This window comes from Saimiri boliviensis, chromosome 8 (genome assembly GCF_048565385.1).
Source record: "Saimiri boliviensis isolate mSaiBol1 chromosome 8, mSaiBol1.pri, whole genome shotgun sequence".
NCBI lineage: Eukaryota > Metazoa > Chordata > Mammalia > Primates > Cebidae > Saimiri > Saimiri boliviensis.
Genome location: NC_133456.1, coordinates 28,496,258 through 28,510,990, shown reverse-complemented (window position 1 = coordinate 28,510,990; position 14,733 = coordinate 28,496,258). Strand labels below are relative to the sequence as shown.

The 14,733-nt window shown below is 52.8% G+C and overlaps 1 protein-coding gene across 1 annotated transcript in view; it reads right to left on the bottom strand.

Moving 5' to 3' along the window:
- The window catches only part of ADCY5 (adenylate cyclase 5), a 160,561-nt gene extending 155,014 nt beyond the window's left edge, over nucleotides 1–5,547 (bottom strand). The window contains exon 1 of the mRNA XM_003941664.4: nucleotides 3,817–5,547. Coding sequence (XP_003941713.3) covers nucleotides 3,817–4,953 — 1,137 coding nt within the window. The 5' untranslated portion in view covers nucleotides 4,954–5,547. The remainder of the gene's footprint in view (nucleotides 1–3,816) is intronic.
- Between the last annotated feature and the right edge of the window lie 9,186 nt (nucleotides 5,548–14,733).

Here is a 14,733-nt window from a genome sequence, read left to right as displayed (position 1 = left end):
AACTGGTGACAGTTGTAGTTTCAAACAGGCACAAAAGAAGAAATGCAGGAAATCACTGAGCTTCTCTGAAAGGGGTAGGAGGAAGGGTGTAAGAACCTGGAGAAAGACAGGGTGGGGTGGAAGATGGGTTGTCCTACACTGCAGGGAAAACCGCTAGCAGCTCCCCCAAGCTCACGGGAACCCATGCAGGGTCAGAATCTTCTCCCTAGAAACCACGTCAGGAAGGTTGAACGTGGATGTGTAATAATACCACATATTTGAACAGGACTCTCCACTTTTCAAAGAGCTCTTCCATCTATTATCATCTAGAGTCACACCGGACCGGACGGTAGAGCTACTCATCTCCTGAAGTGCAAATGACCACCCTGCCCACACAGAGCACAAAGATGCCTTCTCCAAAATAATCGTTAATAGCTAAGCATATGTAATAGTTGTGTGAGCATGCTTGTTTTTGTGTGAGTGCGTGCAGAAGCTTTATGTAGCAGAGTGGGATACAGTCAAACAAAAATGAGGTTGCCATGGCAACAGGCTCCGGCATCATTGCAGCCTATTAACACAAGTGAGGAATGTGTTTGGCAGATGCTCCAGTGTTATTTATGGTATGGGAAGAGCAGAGGGACTTCTAACAGGCAAAGGGGGAGAAAAAAAACAACCGTGTGACGCTCCTACTATACCCCAGTGAGGAGACAGGAGACGACAGTGAGACAAGAGCACAGAAGAGGCTGAGAGGCCTTGAACAGGGAGGGAGAGAGGGGAACGCAGAGCCTGCAGGAAGGCAGCAGAGAGGTGGGGTGGGCAGACAGTAACAGGGACCAGAGGGAAAGGGAAGAGAAAGGAAGTCAGAGAGGAAAGGAGCAGGCAGAGAGAGAGAAGGAGCCGAGGGGAAGGATGACAAACACTAGGGACAGAGCCACAGGGACAGAGAAGGGAAGAAGCACCATCCCACTAAGAGGGGCTGTGGCACTTTGTGTCCTGTTCCTCCCTTGAGTCAAAACCATCAGGAGCCTCCGGTTAAGAAACCAAATTTCTCCTAGTGGGAGCCAAGGGCAGAGCCCCACACATAAGAGAGAATCTGAAGAAGAATAAAATACACAGGTCAGATAATGATGTTGACAACCTCAGCTAAGGGAGAGGGGGTCCAGCTTTGCAAGAGGAGCAGTAAAGAAATGCCAGTCCAGTTTACTGAGGGCCTACTATGTGCCCAAGCCACTGAGGGGAGAATTCCCAAAGCCCCAACACAGGAACTGCTCACTGCCACCCCGTTTCCCTGGACATGTGTCTTCCTCAGAGAAGAGAACAAGGCATCTAATCCAAACCACTTCACATGTCTGCTGCTCTGGGGTAACCTGAAGCAGAGGTTAATGCTAGACTGCCCCACTAGCATTCCCCCATCAGCCGGCAGGGTTTGCTCAAGAAAGACAAATTTTATATGGAGCATAATCAAAACGGTAAATCAAGTACAAACAAAAAAGATACCGTTTTCTCTGAAGCCAAATAGAGGAAATGTTTGCATTCCCTTGTCTTGAACCATTCATAACAAGTTCTGCACCACTCAGGACAGATCATATAAAGTAAGTGTAAATCCACCCAAAATCCCACAGCCTTGCAAAGGTCTAAAGACCACAATGGGTAAAAGAAGAGTGGGGTGGGAGCTAGTGAGGGTGGGGAGAGAAGGAAGAGGGATTTGCCTAAGGAACCAGAAGGGGAAGTCAGTCAGACAGACACTCTCTGTTGCTGCAATGGTATTTTCATGCTAAGATGGAATAGGGGCACCCCAGTTTCAGCACCCCTTTCCTGGGATCTGACTTCAACCTCCCTCAGGAGAAGTCATACCTACATCTGTAATCAGACCTTGTGTCCCAAGTCTGTTTCACAAAATACCCTGAACTATCCTGAAAATCTCCATATGGATGACATGCCCCTTCCTCTGCAGAAAAGCTACAATCCACCCAAGTCAGGAGCAGTTCCCAAGGATACAACGACCATCTAAAAGCACAAGTCCTCAGGTCAAAAGAGTTGGGGCTTTTATAAGCACTAACAATGGTAGTAACTTTTATGCCACCACCTGTCAAAAGGTTTCTCTCTCGAGTTCAAAGCTGGTCTCTAAAGATTTTTTTTCTTCTGATCCCAGATCAGAAAAAACTTTTAACTTAGCATCAACATCCCCACCTACTCCACTCATTGGACCCCAACTATATTGGCAAGCAGTTATTAAAGCCCTACGAAGTATTCTGCACTGTGCTAGTCAAGGAAGAGAGAGTGGAGAAGGAAAAACACGTATACCTTGGGATTTGTGCCTTCAAGGAGGTTACATTGGACAGACAGCAAAACCAGTGGACACTGGTAAGTGCTCCACTCTGTGGCTATGACTCTACTGTTAATCACGCAGAAGACCAAGAGGCCAGTGTGGCTGGAAGGAGAAGGCTCCCTGTAGGGGCGGTATGGCTTGGGGCAGAGGACGTTAGAAGTGGAAAGGGCATAAACAATCCTCTCATTCTCTAGAAAAGGCAGTGAAGGCCTAGAGAGCTTGCATGTCCCCTCCCTCCCAGTCACAGAGCACCTTGCGGGTTCAGCTAGAGCCCAGAGCCCTGAAATGCATACTAATGCCATTTCCTATGGGAGAATACTGTGTCCAGGGAACACAGGAGAACAACTCAAGAAAGATGCGGTACTCAAGAGGATAAAAGTCTAAGGGAAGGTACTAGAAGAGGGGAGAGGGAGGAAGGCAACAATAATGGAATACCCTTAATAGGTTCTATTAGATGCAGCAGACACCACTTGGGGGATGTGTGTACTGGGGTCCAAGGTGAAGAGACTTGCCTGTAGCAAGGGCCCAGTTGACTCTCACAGTGGAGCACCATGCAAACAAGCAGGTTCAGAAGCCATCACGGATGAGGACCACGAAACCAGACCACAGGACACTAAAGGGAGATGGTGTGGACATCAGGGGGCTCCTCTCACCCTGAGGTCAGGATTGCCAACATACCCCTCTCCCGGAAGCCTTTAAGAGAGTCACCTGTTAACCAGGCAAAACTTGTATTTCTTCCTGAACCTATAGTTCAAATCCCAGCAGGGATAAAATGTCCCCACCACAAGCAATGACCAGGAGCACCCATGTGAAGGGGTCATGATGTTCAACACCAGCTTTCTACTAAGGCCAGAAGAGGAATTGCCACCACACACATCTCAGAGGCTCCTTCCCACTTTAGCTAAAGGCAGCTTTTTGGTTTTGGGCACTTTGCTAACTGAAACAAACTTGCTAGTCCTCTTGCAAGTTAAGGGCTATACCCAGCCCCCAAATCCCCAGCCTCAGACAGGTGGCAGGTTCCTGCTATCTCCTCCTTAGCACTGAGCAAGGGGTGCAGGGTGTCCCCTCCCCAGCCTTCTATCCAGAGCTGGATTAACAAAGCAGCAGTGGTGCTTAGGAGGGGATGGAGGCTAGAGGGTCCAGCCAGTTTTGTTAGGGACCTTTTGTACACAGGAACAGAGCTCAGGAAGAGATGGAGACCACGCCATATAATTTTCTCCTCCAAAACCTTCCTTCCTCACTGCATTCCCACAGTGATGGCTACAGTTCAGTGTACGTTATCTAAGGGGCAAGAAACATTGCAAACGACACAAGAGGACTCTTTTTGTAAACGAAGCTGCTGGGGCTCAGGGGAGGGTGCAAAGCTCCCAGACAGTCGACATGGCCAAGCCCTGTCTTTCTGGCTCTTTTCACCATTCTAAAGGGTAAGGGTGGGATCCCTTTCTTTGGAGTCAAGCAGAGGCCTGCCTGCCCCGCAATCCGGCCCTGGTGGCCAAGTGGGCCCCTACCTGTTTAAGCAGAAACTGGTCCTGGGCGTTGGTGCGCAGGGCGATGGCCAGGTGGAGGGCGGACAGGAGCACCCCGCTGAGCACCGCCGCCCGCATGCGCACGGGCAGCAGCGTGTAGATGGTGTAGATGAAGAACACGGTCCACCAGATGCCCTCGGAGGCGCTGCGCGGCTGCGGCAGCAGCAGGCCCACCACTTGGACGGCCAGCACCACGGCGATGAGCGCATAGCAGGCCAGGCCCATGTGGTCCTGGTGGAAGGCGGCACGGTTGCAGAGCACAGCCATGATGAGGATCACGCCCACCGCGGCCGCCAGCACCGCCAGGTAGGGCAGCTGGAGCGGGGGCCGCGCCGCGTGGAAGGCCAACATGACCAGGCACACGAGCACCAACACGGCCATCAGCATGGTGAGGCTGCTCTGGTTCAGGCGGAAGAAGTAGCGCTGGTACAGCCGCTCCAGCTTGTCCGACGGGAACTTCTTGGAGCGGAATATCTGCAGCAACGCCAGGCAGCAGGCGCCCAGGGACAGCACCGCGCCGGGCCCCGCACCGGAGCCCGAATCCGCCGAGCTGCCGCCATCCCCGGACCCCTCGCCGCCCTCGACGGCGCCGGCCTCCACTTCGCCGGCCGCGCGGCCCTTGCCCCGCCGCTCCTCCAGGCCCACCTCCACCGAACGGGGGCGCACCTCCGTCCCGCCCGCCGCGGCCGCCGCCGCAGCCGAGCCGCCGCCGCCGCCCGCAGGGGGCGCCCGGGTGCTGCCCCCGCCGGCCGCGCCCCGCCGTTGCCGGCGGCTGCCGCGACCGCAGTCGTCCCCGCCGCGCTCCTGCCAGGCGGACTTGGAGCGGAAGCTGAAACCGAAGCCCCCGGCCAGGGGGTCGTCGCCGCTCAGCGGAGGGTCGTCGTCGTCGCTGCGCCAGCGGCTGGCCAGGCGCTGCTGCTGCTGCTGCTGCGGGGTCACCGCCCCCCCGGGTTTCTTGGTGGAGCCGCGGGCCGAACCCCCGGGGACGTGGGGGTAGCCATTGGCGCGGGAATCGGCCTCGCCCCACGCTGAGCGGTGTTCGGGGCCTCCCCGGGGCGCTGCCGCCGCAGTCTTCTGCGCTGCGTAGCCCGGGGGGCTCACGCTTTTGGAGCCGGACATCCCCCCGTCGGCCTCGTCGTCTCCTTCCTCCTCCCCCGGAAGCCGGGCCGGGGGTCTCCAAGGGGAGGGCGGCCCGCCGAGCAGGGGGACCAGGCTAGGGTCACACGTCGGGGGCGGCCCGGGGCCCTGAGCCGCTGCGGGACATCTTGGCACCCCCGTCCTGAGCGGAGGAGGAGGGCGCTGCCCGAGGTGAGAAGTAGCTGAGGATCCGCGTCGGAAGTCCCAGGTCCGAGTTGGAGTTGCCTCCGAGCTGGGGCAGCGGGGACTGGTCGGGCTGCTGCTGCGTCGCGCGCGGAGAGACGTCCGGGCTCCTGGCTCGCGTCGAGCTCGACGAGGGCCGGAGTTGCGGACGAGGGGGAACGGAGAGGTGTCCTTGCGGGCGGCGCCTCCCCGGGCCGGCGTGCACGGGCGCGGCGCTCCAAGATTCCGCCTAAGCGGAGCCCGGCTGTTCTCGGGGCTCAGCGGCGGCGAGGGCGGCTCGGCGGGGGTCCCGGCAAGGAGACACAGCAGGTGCCCTTTCCTCGCAGCGGACTGGGAGCGACTGGGAGGTGCAGGCGCCAGCCAGCATTATTTTCTTACGAGGGGTGGGGAGGTGGGATGGGAGGTGGAGAGGACGGGGGAGGGGGCGGCGGGCGGAGCAACAGCTCCGGAGCCCCGGCGGGGAGGGTCCTGGAGCCCGGGGGGGCCGTTGCCCGCATCCCCCACCTCCCGCGGCGAGAGTGGAAGCGCAGCCCGGGTGAAAGCCGACCCGAGCCCTCGGCGCGTCCGCGCAGGGGGCGGGGTCCGGGTCCCGGACCGGCTCCTGCGGTGCGGCCCTTCCCCTCTTGCCTGCCCCTTTCCAGCAAACGGAGCGGGGCCGGCCGGGACCCGCCGGCCGGGAGAGCTGTCGCGCCTGCTCCGCAAGCCCCGAGCTCCTCGCCGCCGGCTGCCGGCCCACCGCGGCCGGCGCGGAAAGACTAGGCGGAGGGCGGAATCCGGCGCAGCGCTGCAGCCGTTCTGCCCCAACGCAGACAGGCTTCTCCCGGGGAGTAAGGCATCCAGAGATCGAGGGCCGGGGCTCAGAAGCAACCGACCCAGAGGGGCCCGTCTGAGAGCCGGGACGCCCAGGAGGCGCTCCGTGGGGGCCCGCGGGAGCCCGGCTCAGGGCGCGCCATGCACGCTTCGGGCCCTGCGCCGCTCCGGCCGCTCGCGCCGCTCCTCCCTTGTCGCCCGCTCGCCGCCGCCTGAGAGCCCTCCGCATCCCCTCCTCCCGCTGCCTCCCCGCCCCCCGCGCCGCCCGGGCCTCGGCTCACATCGGCTAGAGGCCGCCTCCGCCCCCAGCCTGGCCGCGGCCACAGCCACGGCGCCCCGTGGGCATCCTCAGGCCTGGCCGCGGGCACCCCAGCTCCCCTTCCTCACCTAAAATTCTCGCTGCGCCCCTCCCTCCCTGGCGCTAGGAGCCGCATCCAGCCTGCGGTCCTGTCACCAGACCTGGGTGGAGCGCGGTCTTCCCCCGCCCCCGGCTGGGGCTCCGGAGCCCCGAGTCCTAGCTCCCTCTTTTGTATCCCCCTTTAATCCCCCTCCCCCTATTCAACCCAACTTCAGCCCCAGCGCTGAGCCCCCCTTCCCTGGCCCGGCTCGATTGGCCGCTTCTGGAGCTGTCAGACTTCAGTCCGGCGCTCTTATTGGGCGATTCTCCGGCCCGGCGGCTGTGCCAAAGGAGGGCGCACCGGGTGGGGGTCGTCTGGGCAGCGCCTGCCGCAAGGAGAGGGAGACCAGAGTCCCTGGAGGGGTCGCAGGGTCCCGAGAGCCAGACCCGGAAATGGACGGGGGAGATGCAGAGACAGGACCTCTGAGAGGCAGGAAGACAGTGATGGAAGAGATGGTGATGCAGTGGGTGAGGCCGATGCAGCCAGGGCGGGGCGGACAGGGAGGCTTTGGTGGGTAGCTACCAGGAGAAAGCCTCACAGTCAGCACTGGAAACACCTGGCTTTTATAAAGCGCTCTTTGCCTGTTCACAAAGTCTGATAAATTTCACTTGGTTCCCGTCAGTAACCCTAAGATGAGACAGAGGACAGAGACCGTGTAGCTATTCCCAGCTTATAGATGCAAAAACTGAGGCCCCGGGAGCTTATTCAGCTTGCCATAGGTCACACAGGTCTCCTAACTTGGCACCCAAAGGTCCTTCGTCAGCGCCGGGCTGCCTCCGTAACCTAACAAGGTGTTAGCAGGAAGGCTGAGCACCTGAGCAAGCTGGCGCGACCGCTGTGGGAAAGCAGGGGAAGGGGAAAATGGCTAGATACACATCGCCAGCCTTAAGAGGCAGGAATGGAGAGAAGGATTCGACTGCCAGGCAAAAAGGTCCTAGGCCTGTAGAATGATGTATCTACCCAGCTCCCTTTGCCCCTAAGCAGTCCTGCTGGAGGTTCTGACAACCTAACCCCGGAGGGGTGGGAGACCACACCCCTATCCAGCCTGGGGGTAAACAGCTTTTACTTTCCCCTTCTTCATCCTCCAGCCCTCTCCCCAGAGCTTCTGACAGGGAGCCTAGAGGTCTAAGTGAGCTTCCTTCTCTCTCTCTCTCACTCTGCTGGTCATCTTTGCAGACTGGAAGATAAATCTTGCCAAGGTTACAAATTGGGAGGAGAAAAATTCCAACAGGTCAGAATAAACTAACCCTTGAGTAATCTAGCCTTTGAGTATTCCACTATTAGCCAAGTTGTAAAAAGCAACATACATTTCGTCAATAAAAATTGTAGAGAACCCTCAATGTACTAAGCACAGTGCTAGTTGCTACCAGGATGGAGAAACGACCAAACTCTCGACTAGACCAAGAACAAGTCAGGGATGGAGAGGAGCTAGCCACTATCTCTAGGTCAGAGCAAAGTCTGGGGTTCAACAGAAGTCCAAACAGCACCTCGGGCATTCAGAGAGGAGGGCATCACTTCCCACTGTGAGGGCCAAACAGAGGCCCGGAGGTCAAACCTGGGTTTGCCAAGGAAGGAGGCCTAAGAAAGGGAGAGTGGACTAATATTTACTAAGCAACTACCGAATGTCTGTAAACATTTTATTGTCAGATAACCATTCTGAGGAAGGTTCTACCCACTATAAAGATGAGAAAACTGAGATTTAGGAAATCAAAAAGTTCGTCCAGCTGGGTGTGGTGGCTCACACCTGTAACCCTAGCACTTTGGGAGGTTGAGGCAGGTGGATCACCTGAGGTCAGGAACTCATGACCATCCTGGCCAACATGATGAAACCCTGTCTCTACTAAAAATACACAAATTAGCTGGGCATGGTGGCAGGAGCCTGTAATCCTACTCAGGAGGCTGAGGCAGGAGAATCACTTGAATCCAGAAGGTGGAGGTTGCACTGAGCCAAGATCACACCGTTGCAATCCAGCCTGAATGAGACTCTGTCTCAGAAAGAAAGAAAAAGTTTGCCTGAAGCTCACAGTTGTAGCAGTCTGCTCCTTGTATTCTACCACGTAGTAATGTGGCTGATATGACGTGAGTGGCACACTCAGGACATAGGCAACTGCACAGGTGGGGGCAACATGGCCAGAGGTATCAAGGCTATTGATCAAGGTTCCACCCTTGATCCTCTCATCTTCTCATTCCCAGAGCTATCCCTAAGTCATTCCTCTTTACTTTATTCAGTGTTTAAAAAATAATCATCTTACAACAAAAGCCATATATGACTGATGTGGGAAAAAATTAAAAAGAAAGAAAACACAATCATCTCACCTAGAAAGAACCAGTATTACTCTCCTAATTTTTTTCTTAAATGATAACTGGATCTTTCACTCTACAGTTAGTTTTAGAGTCTACCATTTTCTACTTCAAAAAATATCGTGGGTGATTTTTTTTTATGTCAATAAGGATTCATCTGCAATATCCATTTTACTGTCCAAATAGAATTATGTTGCATGGGTATGGTATAATTTATTTAACCAATCCCCACTGTTAGGCATTTTTCACTGTCATAGCAGTTTATAAAAAGTTTCCACTCCTTTACTGTTATAAACAGCATTTTTGTAGATAAATTTACACACAAGCTGGGCACAGTAGCTCACATTGGTCGTCTCAGCTACTCAGGAGGCTGAGGAAGAGGATCTCGAGCCCAGGAGTTCAAGGCCAAACTAGGCAACATAGAACACCATCTCATTCATTCATTCATAAATAAATAAATAAATAAATAAATATTCACAAATAGCCTTAGGAGAAATTCCTACAAGTACAATTGCTGAGTCCAAGGATAAGCCTGTTTTTTTCTTTAAGATATTTCTGAACTCTGTATCTTCAGCCCTTGCCTCCCTTCCCAGTTCCAAGCTTCCTTCTGTCTACCAGAAAGCTCCCCATGGATGCTCTTTGGGACCCAGCAGCTCCCAGATTCACTGTTTCTGAAAAGAAGGTCATCTCCCAAGTAGTTTGCTCCTCCCTCCCTTTGCCTGCTGCTGGTGGAATTACCTTCCCCAAACTCCCTGATTTTAAGAGTGGTAGTCTCTCCTCTGCCCTTGTCTTTCCAAATCTGTCTCTTCTTCCACATTCTCTTACCATAATCTTCATCGAGATCATCCCCCTCCTTGCCTGGATAATTGCCAACTCTCCCTCCTTGCCCTCAAATCTGTCCTCTGCCTTGTCCCCATCTGATCTCACTCCCACTGAAATCATGTCCACAAAACAGCCTGTTCCTACCTGCCACTGTCACTGTTTACCACCTTCCTCTCACCCAGCCCCATGAACTGCTCTTTATGCCTCTGCAGAGGTAACCCTTTTTCCTCCACAAATCAAACTCAGCACCTGAGGGAAGCTCTCCCTAATGCCCCTCCCTTCCCTCCACCCCTCCCCCATGCTAATAGGGACTCCCTCCTCCTCTGCCCCCAGCACACCTTGCTTATATCTATTATAGCACCTGTCACCTTGTATCATCTTGACTTGTTTACAGAACTGTCTCCACAGTCTACTGAATGCCTTGGGGGTAGAGTTGGGATCTTATTCTGTGCCCAGTGTTCAGCCTGGTGTCTGGCACTTAGGAGGTGCCCAATAGTTGCTGGATGAACACTTGGTACATCTGAGGAATGGTGAGCAGGATGGAGTCTCAGGTGTATGTAGGGGAGAAGGACTTATGACAGTGGGTGAAGATGGACAGGTGAGTTGAACTCTGGAACACGTGCAGAGGAGGTTGGGCTTCAGTTGAAAGACAAATAACCCCTGAATTTAGGGACAGAAGTGTCCTGGTTTGTTCTCTTTTAAGAGGGAATCTCTGGCAATGATGTTACTACATTTAAGAAGCAAGCTCCCAGTAATCCCAGCACTTTGGAAATCCAGTGTGGGAGGATCGCTTGAGGCCAGGAATTCAAGACCAGCCTTGGCACCATAGCTGATAATAGTGAGACCCCCATCTCTACAAAAACATTTTAAATTGCCAGGCGTGGTGGTGTGCCTCTGTAAAACCAGCTACTCGGGAAGCTGAGTGGGAGTATTGCTTGAGCCCAGAAGTTCCAGGCTGCAGCAAGCTATGATCATGCCACTGTACTCCAGCCTGGGTGACAAAGTGAGACTCTGTCACTGGAGCGGGGGAAAAAAAAGATCCAAGGGTGTGGGAGGCCAGTCAGGAAACTATTCCAGAACAGATGTAGATTGGGCCCAAAAATGACCTTGTGATGGGAATATGCCATTGGCTGGAAGAGGCCTGTGGAGGGCTGAGAAGGAAACCCCAGGGGGCCAAACCCTAGGTAAAGAAGGAGTCTTCACAATCAGAAGAAACCAAGAAAAGCTGGGGGTCACAGGAATGAAAAGCAGAGGTTTTTAAGACAAACTCTAAGATGTGCACTTGGTATCAAAAGGAAAGGATGCGGCCGGGCACAGTGGCTCACACCTGTAATTTCAGCACTTTGGGATGCTGAGGTGGGTGGATCACTTGCTCCCAAGAGTTCCAGACCAGCTTGGGCAAGGTGACAAGACCCTATCTCTACAAATAAATAAATAAATAAATAAAACACAAAAATTAGCCAGGCATGGTGGCACACGCCTGTGGTACCAGTTACTTAGGAGACTGAGGTGGGAGGATACCTTGAGTTCATGAGTTCTAGACTGTGGTGAGCTGTGATCACACCACTGCACTCAAGCTTGGGCAAGAGAGGAAAAGCCCATATCCAAAAAAAAGAAAGAAAGAAAGAAGGATGTTGTCATCAGAGAGAATGCTGACCTAAGTACCATCTCTGGTCTCTCTCTTAAATGAGTGCTTAGTTTGCTGGAGGTAAGGGGATGACAGACCCCAGAGCACAGCAGGCCCTTTGGGAGACCTGCAGATACACCCCTGTTGCCTGCCAGCCATCTTCCCCCTCGTGCTTCAGTTACCCTTTAGGACTTAATTCTTCACTCCCACAGGCTGCTTTTTATAAGAATATTTCTATTTCAGAAATTAGAATATTCACATATTAATATTTTAGAATAATCAGAAATACTTTCAGAAGTGGGTAGCAATAATACTCCCCTACATAAAAATAACTCCCCCACACTGCTTAGAACTCCACTATTGGATAGTCATGCTTTGGGATAACACTCATTTGCTAAATTGATTCAAAATCAATGCAGAAAAATGAGAGACAGATTAGAGGTTGCCTAGGCCTGGGGAAGGAGAAGAATGGGAAGTGACCACTAATGGGTATATAAGATTTATTTGGGGGGTGATGAAAATGTTCTAAGATTAGTTATGGTGCTGATCGTACAACTTTGTAAATACAGTTGACCTTTGAACAACATGGGTTTGAACTGCGAAGGTCTACTTATACCTGGATTTTCTTCTGCCTCTGCCACTCCTGAGACAGCAAGACCAGTTTCTCCTCCTCAGCCTGCTCAATATGGAGACAACAAGAATGAAGACCTTTATACACTTCCACTTAATGAGTAGTAAATAAATTTTCTCTTATGATTTTCTTTCTTTCTTTCCTTGAGACGGAGTCTTACTCTGTTGCCCAGGCTGGAATGCAGCAGAGATCTCAGCTCATTGCAACCTCTGCCTCCCAAGTACAAGCGATTCGCATGCCTCAGCCTTCTGAGTAGCTGGGATTACAGATGTGTGCCACCGTGCCCAGCTAATTTTTATATTTTTAGTAGAGACAGTGTTTCACCATGGTGGCCAGGTCTTGAACTCCTGACTTAAAGTGATCCACCTGCCTCAGCCTCCCAAAGTGCTGGGATTAAAGGCGTGAGCCACCATGGCCAGCTCCCTTAACATTTTTTTTCCCTCTTTATTATAAGAACATGGTAGATAACACATATAACTTATCAAATATGTGTTAATTGACATGCATGTTATCTGTAAGGCTTCCAGGCAACCATTGGCTAAGTTTGGGGAGAGTCAAAAGTTTATAAGTGGATTTTTTACCATGCTGGGGTTGGTGCCCCTAACCCCTGCATTGTTCAAGGGTCGACTGTATACTAAAAAGCACTGAATTGCACACCTTAACTAGGTGAGTGTTATGACATGTAAGCTATATCCCAATAAGATGGTTGGAAAAATGAATGCAGATACCCCTGGGAGGTTCAGGGATTTGTGGCAGGACATCAGTCATTGGCAAGTCGGCATCAGTGAGTTTAATCAGCACCTACTACTGCCTGGGCAAGGTTGTGGGCACTAGGAGAATGAATGCTTGCTATTTAGGAATAGGGATGAGTTAAGAAGGAGAGAAGAGTCCTTGGGACCAGAGAGCATTTTCTGGGTCAAAGGAAACCATAGAATGGGAGATACTGGGTAAAAGAGGGGCTGAGTGCCTGGGTGCCTGGGAGCTAGAAGGAGGAGAGCAAAAATGAAAGCCAGTTGGGAACTGGGGGTCAAAACTGAACTTTGCCCCCTGCACAGTTTTGTCCAGGAGAGCCCTGTGTTGTGAGTTGTTCAAAAAGATTAAGAAACTGTGAAGCCGGGCGCGGTGGCTCAAGCCTGTAATCCCAGCACTTTGGGAGGCCGAGGCAGGTGGATCACGAGGTCAAGCTCACAAGAGATTGAGACCATCCTGGTCAACATGGTGAAATCCCGTCTCTACTAAAAATACAAAAAATCAGCTGGGCATGGTGGCACGTGCCTGTAATCCCAGCTACTCAGGAGGCTGAGGCAGGAGAATTGCCTGAACCCAGGAGGCGGAGGTTGCAGTGAGCCGAGATCGCGCCCTTGCACTCCAGCTTGGGTAACAAGAGCGAAACTCTGTCTCAAAAAAAAAAAAAAAGAAACTGTGAAACCAAGGCTATCTTGAGACTGAAAGGGATCTTAAAGATCATCTCATTCTGACAATCAGGTAGAAAGTGCGTCCAACCTCCCCTGGATGTTTCCATTTTGAGAATAAGTGCCATGCTCCAAACTAGATAGATGACTTACCTTTCCCACAGGGAACTAACTGTTTATTTTCCCTAAGTCAGAGAGCAGCTCACAGGATCTTGGGTATCTGTGGGCTTGTCATCCATGGGGGGTGGGACCCAGCATTGGGAGCCACCCTCCTCCACTGCAGCTGGGACCCCACCATGAGCTCTGAACGTCAGCCCTCTTACTCTTGACCTCTGGCTTCTTTGGCTTGGAAATCAAGGATGATACGTTTGCAGTTAGCCATCTGGGGAACTGGACCCTAGATTTTTCCAAACCCCATCCTCATGTCTAAACCTCTGGGCCTCAGGGAACAGGAAATATTCACAGAGCTCAGATTGGAGCTGAGGTGGAAATGGCTGATAATAGCATGATCTGCCACTCTCCCAGGTGTTGACATTTGCATTTTAATGGAGGCGGTTAAGGCTTCCAGTGCAAGGAGTGACTAATATATTATTTCAATTGCTCCTGGAGGTAGGTGGGAGACCCTTTGTGGCCCAGGGGCTTTTGATGTCCCTGTAGTCACATCACAAGGACTGCACCTGATTGGTAGCTGCCAACCCTTTGGACTTGGATGCCCACATTCTACATTTGATCTTTGTTCCTGTTCTTGATTTTGCTTCCCTTCTTGCAACTTTCCCCTGAATCCTTTTTTTTACTAAAAGTCTGGGAAGATCCCCGTGAGTCATTTATTCTTTCAGCATACATAAACTGATTACCCATTTGAAGCAGAAAACTATACTGGGCACAGCTGAGTGGGGGGAGCCTGTGAGGTATGTCAGCAAGATCCACCCCCAGGAAGTCAGAGGTGAGGAATTCACAGAAAGAGCTAGAGAACTGACAGCACCGCAGCCGCAGAGATGGGCTGCGCAGCCTTTGCCAAGGCCTTCGTGAACACTCCAGACAAGAGGGAGTAAACTCATAGGAGAAAAATATTTCTATAGGTTGGAATGAGCAAGAAGTCTTTGGGGAGGCTGGGTGTGGTGGCTCATGCCTGTAATCCCAGCATTTGGAGAGGAAGGGTGGGCGGATCGCTTGAGTCCAGACGTTCGAGACCAGCCTAGCTAACATGGCAAAACCCTGTCTCTGTAAAAAATACAAAAATTAGCCAGATGTGGTGGTGAGCGCCTATAGTCCCAGCTATTCAGGGGGTACTGAAGCAGGAGGATCGCTTGAGCCTAGGAGGCAGAGGTTGCAGTGAGCCGAGATCGTACTACTGCACTCCATCCTGGGCGGCAGAGTAAGACGACTCTATCTCAAAAAATAATAATTAGCTGGGTGTGGTGGTGCACACCTGTGGTCCCAGCTACTTGGGGGACTGAGGTGGGAGGATCTCCTGAGCCTGAGGAGGTCAAGGCTGCAGTGAGCCATCTGGGGAACTGGACCCTAGAGCCATGATCGTACTGCTGCACTCCAGCCTTAGGCAATAGAGTGAGATCCTGT